The following is a 15,572-nucleotide window of genomic DNA, read 5'->3' as shown; positions in this document are numbered from 1 at the left end:
CTGGGGTGACAGGGATACAGGCATGAAGAAAACAGCCTTTGCACTAATGAAATTTGTTCTCCAGGCAGAAGGCCAGATTTTATTTTTTTTAATTTTTAAAAATTTTTTTTTATTTTTTTAAATTTATTTTTATTTTTATTTTTATTTTTATTTTTTTTGAGACAGAGTCTCACTCTGTCGCTGGGGCTGGAGTGCAGTGGCCGGATCTCAGCTCACTGCAAGCTCCGCCTCCTGGGTTCACGCCATTCTCCTGCCTCAGCCTCCCGAGTAGCTGGGATTACAGGCGCCCGCCACCTCACCCGGCTAGTTTTTTGTATTTTTTAGTAGAGACGGGGTTTCACCATGTTAGCCAGGATGGTCTCGATCTCCTGACCTCGTGATCCGCCCGTCTCGGCCTCCCAAAGTGCTGGGATTACAGGCTTGAGCCACCGCGCCCCGCCAGAAGGCCAGATTTTAAACAAATAAGCTATGAGGCTGGTCTGAAGGTAGTGAATTATCTCAATTGTTCACAGTCAGTTACAGATCGAATGCCTTGTTCTACGCTTTCCCCCTTCTCACTACTGCACTTGACTGGTCTTTTAAAAAAAAAAGATAGGAATCTTGACTTAATTACAATGGTGGTATATGTTAGGAAGAGCATGATACACTGTATGACAGAGTACAGAACTGGGAGAACCTAGTTGGACTGCAGGATGTAGGAAGGCCTTCCTATGGAAAGTACATTTAAGTTGGGACCTGAAGGAGAAACAGGAAATGAGCTAGGCAGGAAGTGGAGGGACCTCATGGGTAATGACCCTAGCAGGTAGAGAATGTCCATCAAGCCTCAGCACTAGGAGTAGGTGAGTGGTGAGAGGACACTGAAGGGTGCTGTGGGGAAGTGCTGGTCTTTATTCAGTGTGCAGTGGAGAGTTTTAAATGGGGATGACCTGAAGAGATGGACATTAAAAAATATTTTTTTTTTTCTTTGAGACAGAGTTTCGCCTTGTTGCCCAGGCTGGAGTGCAATGGCGTGATCTCAGCTCACCGCAACGTCCTGGGTTCAAGCGATTCTTTTGCCTCAGCATCTCGAGTAGCTGGGATTATAGGCATGTACCACCATGCCCGGATAATTTTGTATTTTTAGTAGAGACAGGGTTTCACCATATTGCTCAGGCTGCCAACCTCGGCCTCCCAAAGTGCTGGGATTACATGCGTGAACCACCACACCTGGCCTAAAAAATAATACTTTTTTAATGCGTGTGGAGAGGTAGATTGAGAGAGGGGATGGATAAGTGGAAGAGACAAGTTGGGAAGCTTGAGAACCAGCAAGAGATGAAGGTCGCTTGGGCCAGGATGGAGCAGTGGATGTGGAGAGCAGCACACCACACACATCTGAGAATGATTTCAGACGTATGTGCAGGACTCAGTGTTTCCCTCCCTCTTTCCTCCTGGCTGCTTCTCCCTTACTGCTCCCGCCTGAGCTCACAGATGCCCCACACCTACAGTCTTCATCTGAAAACCTGTGAGAAAAGATAAAAGTCTAAATTTTGGAGTGGTTACACAACAATACTGTAGCAATAGGTAACTAGTGTACACAGCTAAAGATGGGGGTAAAACCAACACATGTTCACAATTGTTCAATGTGACATTAATTGTAATAGCAAAATTTTGGAGACCATTTAAATGCCTGTTATTGAACAGATAATGGTATGCCCACACGTGGAGTATTACACAGCTGTAAAACACAATAAAGAAGACCGTTATGAACTTATATGAAGTGACTTCTAGATGATATTTTAGGGTTAAAGAAAAAACAAAGTGCAAAAGAGTATTATGAAGGATGTTATCTTTTGTGTGAGGAGGAAGGGGAAACACATACATTTTTTCAAAAAGAAATGTAAGAAGGGTAAACCAGAAACAAATACAATGAATTTTTTTTTTTTGAGACAGGATCTTGCTGTCACCCAGGCTGGAGGGCACTGGCACAATCACAGCTCACTGCAGCCTCCACCTTCCAGGCTCAAGTGATCCTCCTGCCTCAGCCTCCCAAGTAGCTATGACTACAGGCATGTGCCACCATTTTTATTTTATTTTAAATTTTATTAAAAATTTAAATATTATTATTTTTTACCTGAACTACACAGATGTAAAAAATTATTTTATTTTTTAAAAAGATGCAACAAATTACTTCTTACTGTAAATGGCAATTTACAATTGTATAAATTTATGGGTTACAAAATGATGTCATAATCTGTGGATACAATGTGGAATAATTAAATCAAGCTAGTTAACATATCCATCACTTCAAATACTTAGCATTTTGTAGTGAGAACATTTGAAATTTACTCTTAGCAATTTTGAAATGTATAATACCCTACTAACTATATTCACCACACGGTGCAACAGAACTCAAAAAATTTATAAAATGTATTCTTCCCGTTGGAGATATTGTACTCTTTGACCATCATTTAAATTTTTTAAATGCAATAAAATATCAATTTCAAAACAGCATGAAAAATTGAGTGGGTTTAACCATACTCAGCTGATAATAGGGCAAATGAGTTGAACAGAATAACATTCTATTGCATGTTTAATGAACTGGCAACAAGAGAAAGTTGGTGGAAGAAAGGCAGACGAACTTGGGCAAATATTAGAACCGAGGGGCTCCATAATCATCTGACATCAGTTCCCATGTTCTATCTGTGGTTAGAAATGTACGTGATAGGAACTCCAGGAATCTTAGGGTTCTTCTTTCAAGGTCCCAGGTTTGTGGCTACAGCATTTATGCCGAGTTACCCTCTGTGCTAAGCGATCATCTGCATAGATTCCCTCCTGTGCATGGTAGTTTGGTAATTGTTCAAATTTCGGATCCTTGGCGATCCTTTAAGCCACTTGATATTTCTGCCCCATTTTTCTCAGTTTCAGCCATTATACAATCAGTTTTACAAGGATACACCTGGCATATAGACAGTTCATCACTGATTGCAGTATGTCTAGTTTGGCTCTAATGGAAAAGTTGGTAACACTGGAATCAAACAGGATGTGGTAAAGCAGACCCAGCTGTGTAATATATTGGAAAAATAAGCAGGAAGGGTATTGGGGAACTTTTCTTTCCTTCAGCATGCTGTGATATTTCTTTTCTTTTTAGGTCTTTATCATTTTATTCAAGCCTGTGATATCAGAGACTAAGCATTCGCTTCCTGGTCAGACTTCCTTGTTTTCTTTTGCTCTCCCATGCTCATGTCATACTCTTGTTTATTTTTTTAAGACAGGGTCTCACTCTGTCACCCAGGCTGGAGTGCAGTGGCTCAAACTGCAGTGAAGCCTCAACCTCTCAGGCTCAAGCAATCCTCCCACTTTGCCTCCCAAATAGCTGGGACACAAGCATGCACCACCACACCCAGCTAATTTTTTTATTTTTATTTTTGTAGACACAGGGGTCTCACCATATTGCCCAGGGGTCTCAAGCTCCCAGACTTCAGTGATCCTCCCACCTCAGCCTCCCAAAGTGTTGAAATTACAGGCATGAAGGCCAGGTGCGGTGGCTCAAGCCTGTAATCCCATCACTTTGGGAGGCCGAGACGGGCAGATCACGAGGTCAGAAGATCGAGACCATCCTGGCGAACACGGTGAAGCCCTGTCTCCACTAAAAAAATACAAAAAAAACTAGCCAGGCGAGGTGGTGGGCGCCTGTAGTCCCAGCTGCTCGGGAGGCTGAGGCAGGAGAATGGCGTGAACCCGGGAGGCAGAGCTTGCAGTGAGCTGAGATCCGGCCACTGCACTCCAGCCTGGGCAACAGAGCCAGACTTCATCTCAAAAAAAAAGAAATTACAGGCATGAGCCACTGCACCCAGCCCATTTTTACTTTTTATAGAGATAGGGTCTCACTATGTTGCCCAGGCTGCAATTGGTTTGCTATAGGGAATGTTTTTTTTTATTTATTTATTTTTTGAGACGGAGTCTCACTCTGTCACCCAGGCTGGAGTGCAGTGGCGCAATCTCGGCTCACTGCAAACTCCATCTCCCGGGTTCAAGCGATTCTCCTGCCTCAGCCTCCCAAGTAGCTGGACCTACAGGCGCCTGCCACCATGCCGGGCTAATTTTTTGTATTTTTAGTAGAGACGGGGTTTCACTGTGTTAGCCAGGATGGTCTCAATCTCCTGACCTCATGACTCGCCTGCCTCAGCCTCTCAAAGTGCTGGGATTACAGGCGTGAGCCACCGCATCTGGCCATCTAAACTTAATTATCTCCCAAATGTCCCATTTCCAAGTGTCATCACATTGGGGGTTAGGGCTTCAACATATGAATTTTAGAGGGATATAATTCAGTCCATAGACTTGTTTTTTGGTGGACCTGGGTGCTGGTGTGGTCATTACTATTGGAGTGTCATTGCTCTCATGTCAGTGCAAGGGACTATACGTACCTACATACATACAGAAACGTTTACATCTATCTCTATAGATTGAAAAACGAGTTCACACTGATATCTCCAATTCGACACCACAGGGTTTATTCTAGTTTTCTCCGTTTCCATATTTATGGGAGCCAGGTTTTTATGAGACAACTATATTGGGAGATAATTCTGTGTCTCTTGTGCTTCTGGGTGTCTTGTGGGCTGAGATGTTGACAGATTTTGTTCCAGACTATTTCCAGGATTTTTTTTTTTTTTTTTTTTTTTGAGATGGAGTTTCACTCTTGTTGCCCAGGCTGGAGTGCAATGGCGTGATCTTGGCTCACCGCAACCTCCGCCTCCCAGGTTCAAACGATTCTCCTGCCTCAGCCTCCCAAGTAACTGGGATTATAGGCATGCGCCAACATGCTTAGCTAATTTTTGTATTTTTAGTAGAGACAGGGTTTCTCCATGTTGGTCAGGTTGTTTTCGAGCTCCCAAACTCAGGTGATCTTCCCACCTCGGCCTCCCAAAGTGCTAGGATTATAGGCGTGAGCCACTGTGCCCAGCTATTTCAAGGATTTTTGTATAGCAAATGGCCTTAGAAGAGAGATAGTATCTTCCCAAGATTGTGGTTCCTTAGCAGTGATGCAAACCTGCTGTGTGTAACACTTTCCTGGGCCTGCCAGTGTTGCCCTGTGGGACTTGGAGGGCAAGTGGGACCAAGGCTAACACACTGCCTGCTGTGCCCTGAGCAGTAGTCTCTGCCCAAGTAATCTTGTGTTTTCTGCCAGCATTCATGAAACTGGCTCCCTAACACAAGAAGTTGTTGAAAGTTCTGCTCAGCTTCTTAGCCTCTCAGCTGCCTCTTCCAGAATCAGCAGGTGCCCTTATGGGAAAAGTGGCTCTAAGTACCAGGCTCACTTCTCTGAGTTTCCTTCTTGTCCTGAATTTTGGTTCTATATTGCCAGCTGATGTTTTAGACAAACGCTGTTTATATTTTGCACAGCTTTTCCAGTTGTTCTCTATGTTCAGTGGGTCCAAATTTCCTGATCTACCATTAGTGAAAGTGGTAGATGGTGAAGGGAATTTTTAACTCAAAGGTTTCAAGGCCACCAAAAAGAAAAATACACATGTACTGAGAAAGAAAAGTCAAGAACTGTCATAAGGAGTATCACAGGTTTCTTAGATCACACACATACCAAACTGACCCATATATTCCTGAAAATAAACAGACTGTCTAGTGCCCCAGACCCCTCCTATGGGTTACCCTATTTGACCTTGAGGCTTAGTTCCAAAGCCAGCTACATCTTTTATAAAAGCTTTTCCACCCTATCTCCTTCACCTCCTCACCCAGCCAAAGGAAACCTTCTTTCCTCTGTTCTCCCACAGGAGTTTATACCTGTTAGGGCACTTCTCCATCTCTGCCACATGTTGGCTGACTACCAAAATTCATAATTAGCAACTTGAGAACCCAATCATATCTTAACCATCTTTGCATTTTTCAGCATGTCTTGAATAGAGAATTTATGAAAATAAATGTTTGCATAAGCTGATAAAGGAGACGAAGAAAAACGCGGAGGAGAAAACCAATGGTGTGGGATCAGAAAATCCAAGAGAAGAGAGTGTTTCTGAAGAATGAAGCAATACTGAATGCTGCTGAGAAGTCAGAATGATAAAGCCTGAAAAGTTTCCCCAAATGTGGCAGCATGAAGGATTCAGGAGAATCCTTCACTGACTTTCATTGAGGAAGACAGGCCAAATGTTGTTTGGAGTCACTGCATTTTTTAGGCAAGTCAATTAGACAAGCTTTTTTTTTTTTTTTTTTGAGACAGTCTTGCTCTGTCGCCCAGGCTGGAGTGCAATGACACAATCTCGGCTCACTGCACCCTCTGCCTCCTGGGTTCAAGCAATTCTCCTGCCTCAGCCTCTGAGTAGCTGGGATTACAGGCATGCACCACCACGCCCAGCTAATTTTTGTATTTTTAGTAGAGACGGGGTTTCGCCATATTGGTCAGGCTGGTCTCGAACTCCTGACCTCATGATCTGCCTGCCTCAGCCTCCCAAAGTGCTGGGATTACAGGCGTGAGCTACTGCACCCGGCCTGGCAAGCTTCTTCTTGAGAAAGGATGAACAGTTCTCAGCAAAGAGGAGTCATCATTCTTCTGAACCACCATGAACATTCCAGAGAAGAGGTAGATAGAAAGCTAGATTCTGGAGGATGTGCTGCAGTGAGCTAGGCCCTCAGGCAGGTGGTGGTGCCCAGAAGAAATGGCAGTATGAGCCCAGGCTTCCCTGGTCCTAGGAGAATGTTTTAGACTAGACGTCTAGGAGAAAAGTCCAGGCACTGTCCTCATAGACCTGCATCAGGCTGGTCCTAAGTCTCCTGTTCCAGCTACATAGTGGACACCTCCCTCTGGGCTATAGCACACAGGGCCACAGCGCAAATGGGGCTCTTCCTCCTCATACCAGCGCTGTTCACTGAAGTCAGGGAAGAAGGCTGCAATCTCTCTGCTGGCTGAAACCACAGAGTCTGTAAGGGGAGATAAGACAGAGAAGGGGTTCTCACATGGTAGAAGCAAGAGGCAGCCATAATCAGGTTCAGAATCCTGAGCCTCTACTCTGCTTGCCCCTTCAGTCCTGGGGCATGTAAAGAAAGTCCACAGGCCACATCTGCCAACATGGCTACAAAGACCAGAAACACAAATGGGAGAAAGCTCATTGGAGGGACCTGGTGTCAACTCTATCACACAGCCTGCCCGCTAACCCCAAAATATCCTATGGCTATGGACAGGGGACTCACCCGAACCATGGGTGGTGTTGCGGGTGTCGGTGAGGCCGAAACTCCCACGAATGGAATCTGGGGCCACATGGCGTGCTCGGAACACTCTGGTGGGTCCCATGAGCGTCCTCCAGAGCTGGATGGCATCCTTGTGGGCAAGGATGTAGGCTCGGATTGGCCCGCTGTGAACAAAACAAGCAAATGTGAGGAATCTGGCCATCTAGACTAGGAGGGTGTGCTGTGAACAGGGCCTGAATAAACACACACTCTATAAGAGTTTTCCTGCCTTTCCAGCTGAGCACCAATGCTGCTTCAAATAGGAGATACGGAGCCCTGCTGGTGTACATAAAGCCTGAAGAGATCAGCAGGGTGGCTACGCAGCATTCAACGGGACTTTCCTAAACCACCACAGGACAGGTGCTTAACAGGTCAGCATTGGCTCAGTGACAGCCCAGACCCACGTTTCTTCAGACTTGACATTGATTACAACTTTATTTTTTGAGATGGAATCTCACTCTGTTGCCCAGGCTGGAGTACGATGGTGCAATCTCGGCTCACTGCAACCTTTACTTCCCGAATTCAAGTGATTCTCCCGCCGCAGGCTCCCCGAGTAGCTGGGATTACAGGCACCCACCACCATGCCTGGCTAATTTTTTTGTATTTTTTTTGTTTTTTTTTTTTTGAGACAAACTTTCACTCTCTTTGCCCAAGCTGGAGTGCAGTACCACGATCTTGGTTCACTTCAACTTCCACCTCCCGGGTTCAAACGATTCTCCTGCCTCAGCCTCCTGAATAGCTGGGATTATAGACACCTGCCACCATGCTGGGCTAAGTTTTTGTAATTTTAGTAGAGACGGGGTTTCACCATGTTGGCCAGGCTGGTCTCAAACTCCTGACCTCAAGTGATCCACCCGCCTTGGCCTCCCAAAGTGCTGGGATTACAGGCATGAGCCACTGTGCCTGGCCTGATTACAACTTTAAAGAACGGCAGTGAAATGAACAAATCCATTTAGGGGCAGGGGAGATTCGCCTCAGTGGATAAAGATGCTGGAACCAAATTAGAAGTACCTGGCCATGAACTCCACCAGCCGCTGATAGAAAAAACGCCCTGCAAAGAGAGAGGACCTTCATCAAGATACCTTCATCCTGGTGCCCAAGGCAACTTTCTGTACTTCTACCTCCTTACCTAGAATAAAAATTGTTTTAGAGAAAAGAACAAGCACCTTGGAGTCTGACAAACCTGGGTCTGAATCCAAGGTCTGCCACTTACAACCTGCGTAGTTTTGGGTAAATCATTAATCTCCAAAACTTGGCTTCCTAATCTGTGTACGAGGGATACAATAACACTTACCTTTTAGAGTTGTTGGGAAAACTGAATGAAAAAATGAGCATGAGGACAATGTCTGACGGTGAATTCACTATATGTTAACTACTGATATCAGGACATAAAAGTAAGTTTCTGGTTGGGACTACATGGTAGAACCCTCCTTGGGAAAAAAAGATGGATAATCATGAAAACTGTGTGTTTTAAACCAAGATTTTAGAAAACTGGCTGCAACTGTACACGGTTGGTAGGTCAGAGAGCCTGCCATTGTGTTCCAGGTAAAATCTCTCTTACTGGCCTCTTCGGATTGAGGCACCTTCCATTCAGAGGACTACGGATCCTACCTTCGTGCTCTCGGTAAAACCTCTGGCAGTCTTCCTTTCTCCACAGTAGTTCTCTCATTCGTACAATCAGGAACTTGTTGCTTAGAATCTGCTGATGAACAGCCTGAATAAAGACCACCACCAAAATAAAAATCAATCAGGAGACTGAAACTGACCAAAAGAAACCATGAGGACTACTTGTTGCTCAGGACTTGAGGGTTTGTCCCAATGGAGGGTGAGAAGACGAGGGGGTGAGGTCAAGACCTTCAGTCACGCAGCTACAGTGTGACCTTGGGTGAAAGGGGATAGGATGCACTGTCTCTACTCTTCTATGCCTGTAGCCCCTTGAGCTCAAGACCACAGGACCCACCACTCAGACCATCGTAAAAGTCTTATTAGTGGTCCTGCCTTGAGTTTCTCTCACTCCCTCCAAACCGTCACACTTGATAGATGAGAAACTCTGTAATTAACATGTCACACTCTGGTCAAGTGTTAAGTAGTTCCTATTATTCAAGAAACGAAATGCAACCACTTTAGCCCAGTGCTCAAGGTCATACTTTCCTTGCTCTGTACCAATTCTCTAGTCTTACCAATCCAGGCTGCCTGCGGCCCTCAGACCCATCACATGCATTCCTTCCTCAGCATCTCCCTTCTGTGCAACACCTGTCCTTCTCCTGGCACTAACCAAAGTTTACCATTCCTTTGAGGCCCGGTTGAGTCCTGCCACTTCCAGGCTCCCATTCCTGACTGCCTGGATCTTCCTCTGCACCACAGTGGGCTTACTTAGCAGTGCTACTCCGTTAGTATTTATTAAACTGTGGTACGCAGAATGTGAAAATGACCCCGAGCCCCACCAAGATTTCCCATCCGAATCTCCAGGACTGTGAATATGATGCAATATGATTATGTTACATTACATAACAATAGGGATTTTGGAGGTATAATTAAGTTACTCATCAGTTGATTCTGCTGTAATCAAAAGGGAGATTATCCAGGTGGGCCTAATCACATGAGCCCTGTGGGATTAGAATTGTGAAGGCTTAATGCCAGGCATTTTCTCTGGCTAGAGGCTGAGGAAGTCAGATTCAAAGCATGAGAAGGATTCGATGCACTGTAGCTATCTTGAAGATAGAGTGGGCCATGTGATGAGGGATGTGAGTGGTCTCTAGAAACTGAAAGGAGTTCCTGCCTGAAGACCCACAGAGAAATGGCAGCCTCAGTCCTTCCATCTTAAGAAATCAACTCTGCCAACAACCTGAATGAGTTTGGAAGTGAATTCTTCCCCCAGACCCTCCAGATAAGGGCCTGGTCAGCCAATACCTTGACTTTGGCCTTTTGAGACGTTAAGCAAACAACTCAGCCAAGTCTATGGACCTCTAAACTACTGAACTGTGAAGTAACAAATGAGTGTTGTTTTAAGCTCTCAAGTCTGGAGTAATGTGTTATGTAGCAATAGAAACGAACACATATACATTGTCTTGAGATTTGGTTCTATTATTGCTTTGGGTCCTTTCTTATATTTTAGATCTGCCTCAAGTCTCCAATAGATTCTTAGCCTCCGCAGGTCAGAGTTCACGGCTTCTAGCTTTGCCTCCACAGCATCCAGCACAAGTGTGTGTTGTCAGTCACCATAAGTGGCCTGATGGCACCTGAAGCGGTGGCAATTCCCAGGGCACGTGGTAGAGGCTTAGGATTCATTCTTACCTCCAGAATCAGTGGATGGGCGACTGCATCAGGCTTGATCAGGGCTAGAGTGAGCTGGAGCGCCTGAGGGCTTCGCAAGATTGAGGCCATCTCACTCCTGCCATTAGAAAGCTGTATTAGGAACCCTTCAGGACTGCACTCCCAGCCTTCCCTACATTGAAGCCATGTAGCCTTGCAAGCCAATGAGTGCTCTCACTCCTGACACTCATAAAGAACCTGACAGTTTCATCTTAAAGCCATATACATTATTTTATTTAATTGCCCATTTGAGCTCATGGGATCAAGGGAGGGGAGTGGTAGAGGGAGCATTCAAGTTTCCCCGTGGAGTATACAATCTGGTGCAACTATAAGCCTATGAAGGAGTTACCCATTCAAAAGAAACTCACATTTAAATACTGTCTCTGCCAATATCCCTTCCTAACTTCCTTTTGTATTTTACAGAGGATTTGCAACTTATACTCCTTAACAGCCTATCCACAAAGGTATAATCTCTTAAAATCTTCCATCCCATAGTGCTCTCCTGTCAAATCTAGAATTGGAATATTGATGGACAGGAACTGAGGTGCTGCCAGGATACCAAAAAGTCTGCTGGATAAACACCATCTCTATTCTAATATTATGGAGAGATCAGGATCTCCTGTGCCCAAATCAAACCTGTTAATACACTCAGCTGTCCTCAGTGGCAAGCCCTGTCAACAGGCAACTCCAATGTCAGGAACAAGTCATAACCATTTTGCATTTGAAACAGTGCCTGGCACAAAGGTGCTTGATCAATTTTATTTACTAAATAAACCTATATCGTCTTATTTCTATTCATCTTTGTATTCCTAGTGTCTAGCATGGTGTAAGAGCTCAACATTGTAGAAATGATATAATGGACATAAAAGCATTTTATAAACTGGACTAACGGGAATTTTGAGGTCTTTTCCAACTGTGAAATCCGAGTTATATGTGAGAAATCGATCACCTCTGCAGGAGTAAAGACTTTGTCTCAAAATCTTATCTCTTTTATCTCTCATTTGGCCATGTGTACTGGCTCACACTTGTAATATCAGTACTTGAGGTCAGGAGTTTGACCTGGGCAACAAAGCAAGACCCTGACTCTACTATGTGTGTGTGTGTGTGTGTATAAACTCTCTCATTTGTCAATAAATACAGAGAAGGCTTCCATGAACACAGGCAGGGACAAAGTCTAGACAACATTCTCATTTATCTTATCCTAAAGCCTGTCAATCATGTTAAAGGTGGTATTAGAATTTGGCGCAAGCAAAGAAATTATGTCATGGTCTCCTCTATTCATGTCCTTTCTACAGTTTTCAAGCTGATTTTCCACTCAAACCATAAAGCCACGCCCAATCCAACCAGCACAAGATCAGCCAACCCACTCTCCCTAATGCCACAGGTGGTAACATGTCATTTTCAGCAGTTGTCTACAGAGACGTCCATGACACCTCCCCTCCCTCACTCTTCATATCCACACAATCACTCACTTCGGGCAATTTTCCCTACCTAATATATCTCAAAACCCATACCATTCTCCAATCCTCAACTACTATCACCGTAACTCTAAGACATCATCATTCCTCTCTGGACATCTTGACAGCCTCCTCTTTGGTCTCCCAGTTTCTGTCCTGCCAACCTCTACAATCTCCACACAGCAGCCAAAGTGAACCAAACATGCAAATCTAATCATATGGTTCCCCTCCTTAACCCTTTAAAGGGCACCCTGCTCTTAGAATAAAAACCAAAATCCTTATCACGGCCTCCCAGGCTCTGCATGATCTTGTGGTTCCCCACGTACCTCTCTAGCCTCATCTGGAACCCCACACTCCGTAAGTTTTCTAGCTCCAACCTCATGGGCCTTTCAGTTTCGAAAGACCTTCTGGCTTGACAGCCTTTGTGTGAGTTTTCGCAGTCCTGAATGTGCTTTCTCTGGTTGCCTCCTGCTCACCTTAATGATCTTAGCTCACTTCCCGTTGTACTTTCTCACAGCTCCTTGCAAGTTTCCTTCAGTTCCATCTTCTCCACCAGAAGGTGTAAGAAGTACCTAGCACACCGCTGGCTCTTAACAGTATCTGAATGAACCAATGAATGCATCTGATCCAGCTATTCCAAGGTCAGGCTGCTAGGGGTTCTCGTAGCAAGAACACGCGGCCTGTAGGGAGGACATGGTTCCTTTATTAATGCAGCTAAGTTGTGGCAGTCTTCACTCTTGGTTTACAACAAACGGACACGTCGAGAAAAAATTTTAGGCAGGGCTTGGTGTCTCACGCCCGTAATCCCAGCACTTTGAAAGACCGAAGCGGGCGGATCACGAGGTCAGGAGATCAAGACCATCCTGGCGAACATGGTGAAACCCCGTCTCTACTAAAAATACGCACACACACACACACACAAATTAGCCAGGCGTGACGGCGCGCACCTATATTCATAGCTACTAGGGAGGCTGAAGCAGGAGTATTGTTTGAACTCTGGAGGCGGAGGCTGCAGTGAGCCAAGATCGCGCCATCGCACTCCAGGCTGGCGACAGAGCCAGACTTACAAAAAAAGTAAAGCTATCGGTACATTGTCCCCCAGCACTCGAGCGGGCCACCTCTCGGCTTCCTGGAGGGCGGCGGCCCAGTCCTAGTCCACCCACGCCCGGCCCGGATCTGCGCCTCTACCCCTGTGGCCACGCCCTCCAGCCCCCCGAGCTCACGGCTTCAACTCTCGACCCAGCCCCCTACTTCTCCAGGCCTACAACCGCGCAGCCCTCGTACCCCTGGCCTAAGCCCACCCCAGATTCTAGGTCATTCGGAGCCCCACTGCAGCCGAAGTCCAGCTCCGGGTTCACCTTGTCCTCCCGCACAGGGCCCGGCCACCAGGCGCCACGCTGGATAGCCTGCGGCCCTCCCGGGGTCCTTCAGGCGCTTGTTGGGCAGCCCTGCTCGGGGTCCTCGTTTGGTTGCGCAGCTAGGTGAAGCGGTGTGAGGAACCCTAGCGGGCAGCGGGTTTCCTAGGCGGGTTCACTTGCCGCGACGGGGCTAGAGGATGAAGCCGTCCTGGGCGGCGGAACTGGCTTGTGGGAACCGCCCCTCGGAAGCCGGCATGGGCGCCCTCGGCGGAAGGGAGTGCCGGGCCGGGTGCCGACGGAGTGCTACGCAAAGTGGCGGAAGCCAGAGGACCGGACGGGCCCGTTCAGGGTGGCGGGCCGGCGGGGGCGTTGCAGGCCAACAGGGACACCGACGGGAACCTTGCCCACCTTGTTATTTTCTATGCCTAGGGTAGTTCCTGGAACATGGTTGATGCCCAGTATTTGTCAGGAGTACGCGGAGGGCAAAGAACTTCAGCGCTCGATCGCGAGGGCACAGGCAGCCCTTCAAAGCCTTTTGAGCTTAGCACGAAGGATGGTAGCTAATATGGGGGTTGATGAAGGAGAATCCTTGGCTGGAGCCCAGGTGTGCGTAGGGTCTGAGAGAAGCAAGTCATAACGGCCTTTCACATGTAATTAGGAATCCGGGCAGCAGGTTGCGTTACTCTGGAGGCTATTGAAGCAGCCCAGGGTGAGGAGATTAGAACTGGGGGTGTTCCTGGTGTGTACTGGGATGTATGGAGAGGATGGGGACAGGGAGAATGGATCGGGGGTCACCTGTGGCAGGTGTGACCAGAAACTTGGTGACAGGCTTAATAAAGGTGGTAGAAAAAAAAAAATGTGTTTTGGTTTCTTGGAGTTTTTTTGAGGGAAATCACTAAGAATGAGAAGAGTGAAAATAAACGATAACTGTCATCAATTTAAAGACTTAACTTGCACATTTAACTGACTTCAGCGTCTGCCTACACAGGTATTGCCCTCTTGGAAGGTTTGTCCCCAACTCCTCATGGCTTCTCTCTCTGCAGCAATAAGAAGCCGCTTCCCATTAGTTTCCTGATACCCAGTCACCTTTGGGAATTTGTGAGGAAAGTTTTTCCAGTCTCTCCAGAGACCCTTGCATTTCTTCTCTTTTTGTTTTGAGACCTGACCACCACCCCCTACTCTAACCTTAACTCCTATGATACTCAGTTCCAATCCTAACCCAAGCCCTGGTCCCTAAATTTATAACCCTTTAATCCTAGACCTGGTCTCTAGATCCTGAGGTCTTGATGCTTACCTTCTAACCTCCTAATCCCAACCTCTAATCCCTAAACCTCAACCCATGACCTCTGATTCTCAAACCCCAGGCCCCCAACCCTGACTCCAAAAATGACAACCCAGTACTTCTCCCTACCCTGAGTCACAGACAGAGGGAGTTGTAGCAGCTGAAACTGCAGTAGGCCAAAGGACCCAGTGAGTTAGCCAGCAAACTACTCTAAATACAAGATATGGTGGATAACGGCAAGCCTAAACAAATCTTCCTCGAAGATGAGCAACAAAAATCCCAGTCATTATGACTATGCCTCTGTATCTCAACAAAGGGGCTTAAATCAGCAAGTCATCCCAGCCCCTGAAGGAAGAGAACAGTCCTTGTAAGTTGCAAAGCTCTCAGACAGAGGATATGGGTAGTTGAGTAAAGCCCCTGTTCTAGGACACAGCAAAAGAAACAACACAATAACCACTATAGCCCAGCAGATGAGGGCCACAGCCAACATCACCATCCCTGAGTCTTCCTTCGCAGAATGATTATCAGGACTCCAGAAGTCCCAGCAAACCAGTAGCAACCCAGCTGAACAAGAAGACAAGAACCCTATGTGAAGCCAAATTCCAGACAACTGATATAGATGGCATTCCAAAATCTGCAGCATTCCAGCATGTAACAAACTGCAATAATTGACACAGATCTCTCTCCAACAGTCACCTTATGAGAAGCAAGGGGGAAAAAATGCTCCAATAAAATGGAATCCCAGAATCCCTTCACCATCCCACCCTCAAACCCCTCCCCATTGCCAGGATGCTATGGCATAAGAGACAAAGGACAATTTACAGTAGTAATAAAAAACATTTACTAAACATTTAGAAACAGTACTGACCAGGTCCTCATTCGATGCTACGCTTATGTGAATTCTGTATGTATACTGTACTTAGATATAATTTTTAAAAAATTGATACTGCTAAA

At 46.1% G+C, this 15,572-nt stretch overlaps 1 protein-coding gene and 1 pseudogene across 6 annotated transcripts; both read right to left on the bottom strand.

The window, feature by feature from the left end:
- Positions 1 to 2,122: 2,122 nt before the first annotated feature.
- LOC111555552 lies at positions 2,123 to 5,803 on the bottom strand (annotated as a pseudogene). Its single transcript, XR_002735564.2, has 2 exons — positions 5,773 to 5,803; positions 2,123 to 3,119 (listed from the first exon to the last, which is right to left on the bottom strand). The product of XR_002735564.2 is annotated as an rRNA-processing protein FCF1 homolog pseudogene (transcript).
- NME6 (NME/NM23 nucleoside diphosphate kinase 6) lies at positions 4,864 to 13,560 on the bottom strand. 5 transcript variants are annotated; one of them, XM_023231753.2, is made up of 7 exons: positions 13,263 to 13,559; positions 12,455 to 12,658; positions 10,504 to 10,600; positions 8,821 to 8,923; positions 8,221 to 8,260; positions 7,174 to 7,334; positions 4,864 to 6,903 (listed from the first exon to the last, which is right to left on the bottom strand). In XM_023231753.2, exons 3-7 carry the CDS (start codon positions 10,591 to 10,593, stop codon positions 6,737 to 6,739), a joined length of 561 nt encoding a protein of 186 aa, XP_023087521.1. In that variant the 5' UTR covers positions 10,594 to 10,600; positions 12,455 to 12,658; positions 13,263 to 13,559; the 3' UTR covers positions 4,864 to 6,736. The 5 variants fall into 5 exon arrangements, with proteins under 5 accessions (XP_023087521.1, XP_023087520.1, XP_023087519.1 ...); XM_023231752.2 differs by having other exon boundaries at positions 13,280 to 13,559; XM_023231751.2 differs by having other exon boundaries at positions 13,337 to 13,559.
- Positions 13,561 to 15,572: the final 2,012 nt, after the last annotated feature.

The sequence above is a fragment of the Piliocolobus tephrosceles genome, chromosome 2 (genome assembly GCF_002776525.5).
Source record: "Piliocolobus tephrosceles isolate RC106 chromosome 2, ASM277652v3, whole genome shotgun sequence".
Classification (NCBI taxonomy): Eukaryota; Metazoa; Chordata; class Mammalia; order Primates; family Cercopithecidae; genus Piliocolobus; species Piliocolobus tephrosceles.
This window is presented reverse-complemented; position numbering and strand designations above follow the sequence as displayed.

Bases quoted from the DNA above. Each gene is read 5' to 3' on its own strand.
- NME6 (XM_023231755.2), bottom strand. From the start codon at position 10,593: ATGGCCTCAATCTTGCGAAGCCCTCAGGCGCTCCAGCTCACTCTAGCC. The intron at 8,924-10,503 runs GTAAGAATGAAT...GTCTTTATTCAG, and splicing joins CCCATCCACTGATTCTGGAG to GCTGTTCATCAGCAGATTCT. The intron at 6,904-7,173 runs GTGAGTCCCCTG...CTCCCCTTACAG, and splicing joins CAACACCACCCATGGTTCGG to ACTCTGTGGTTTCAGCCAGC.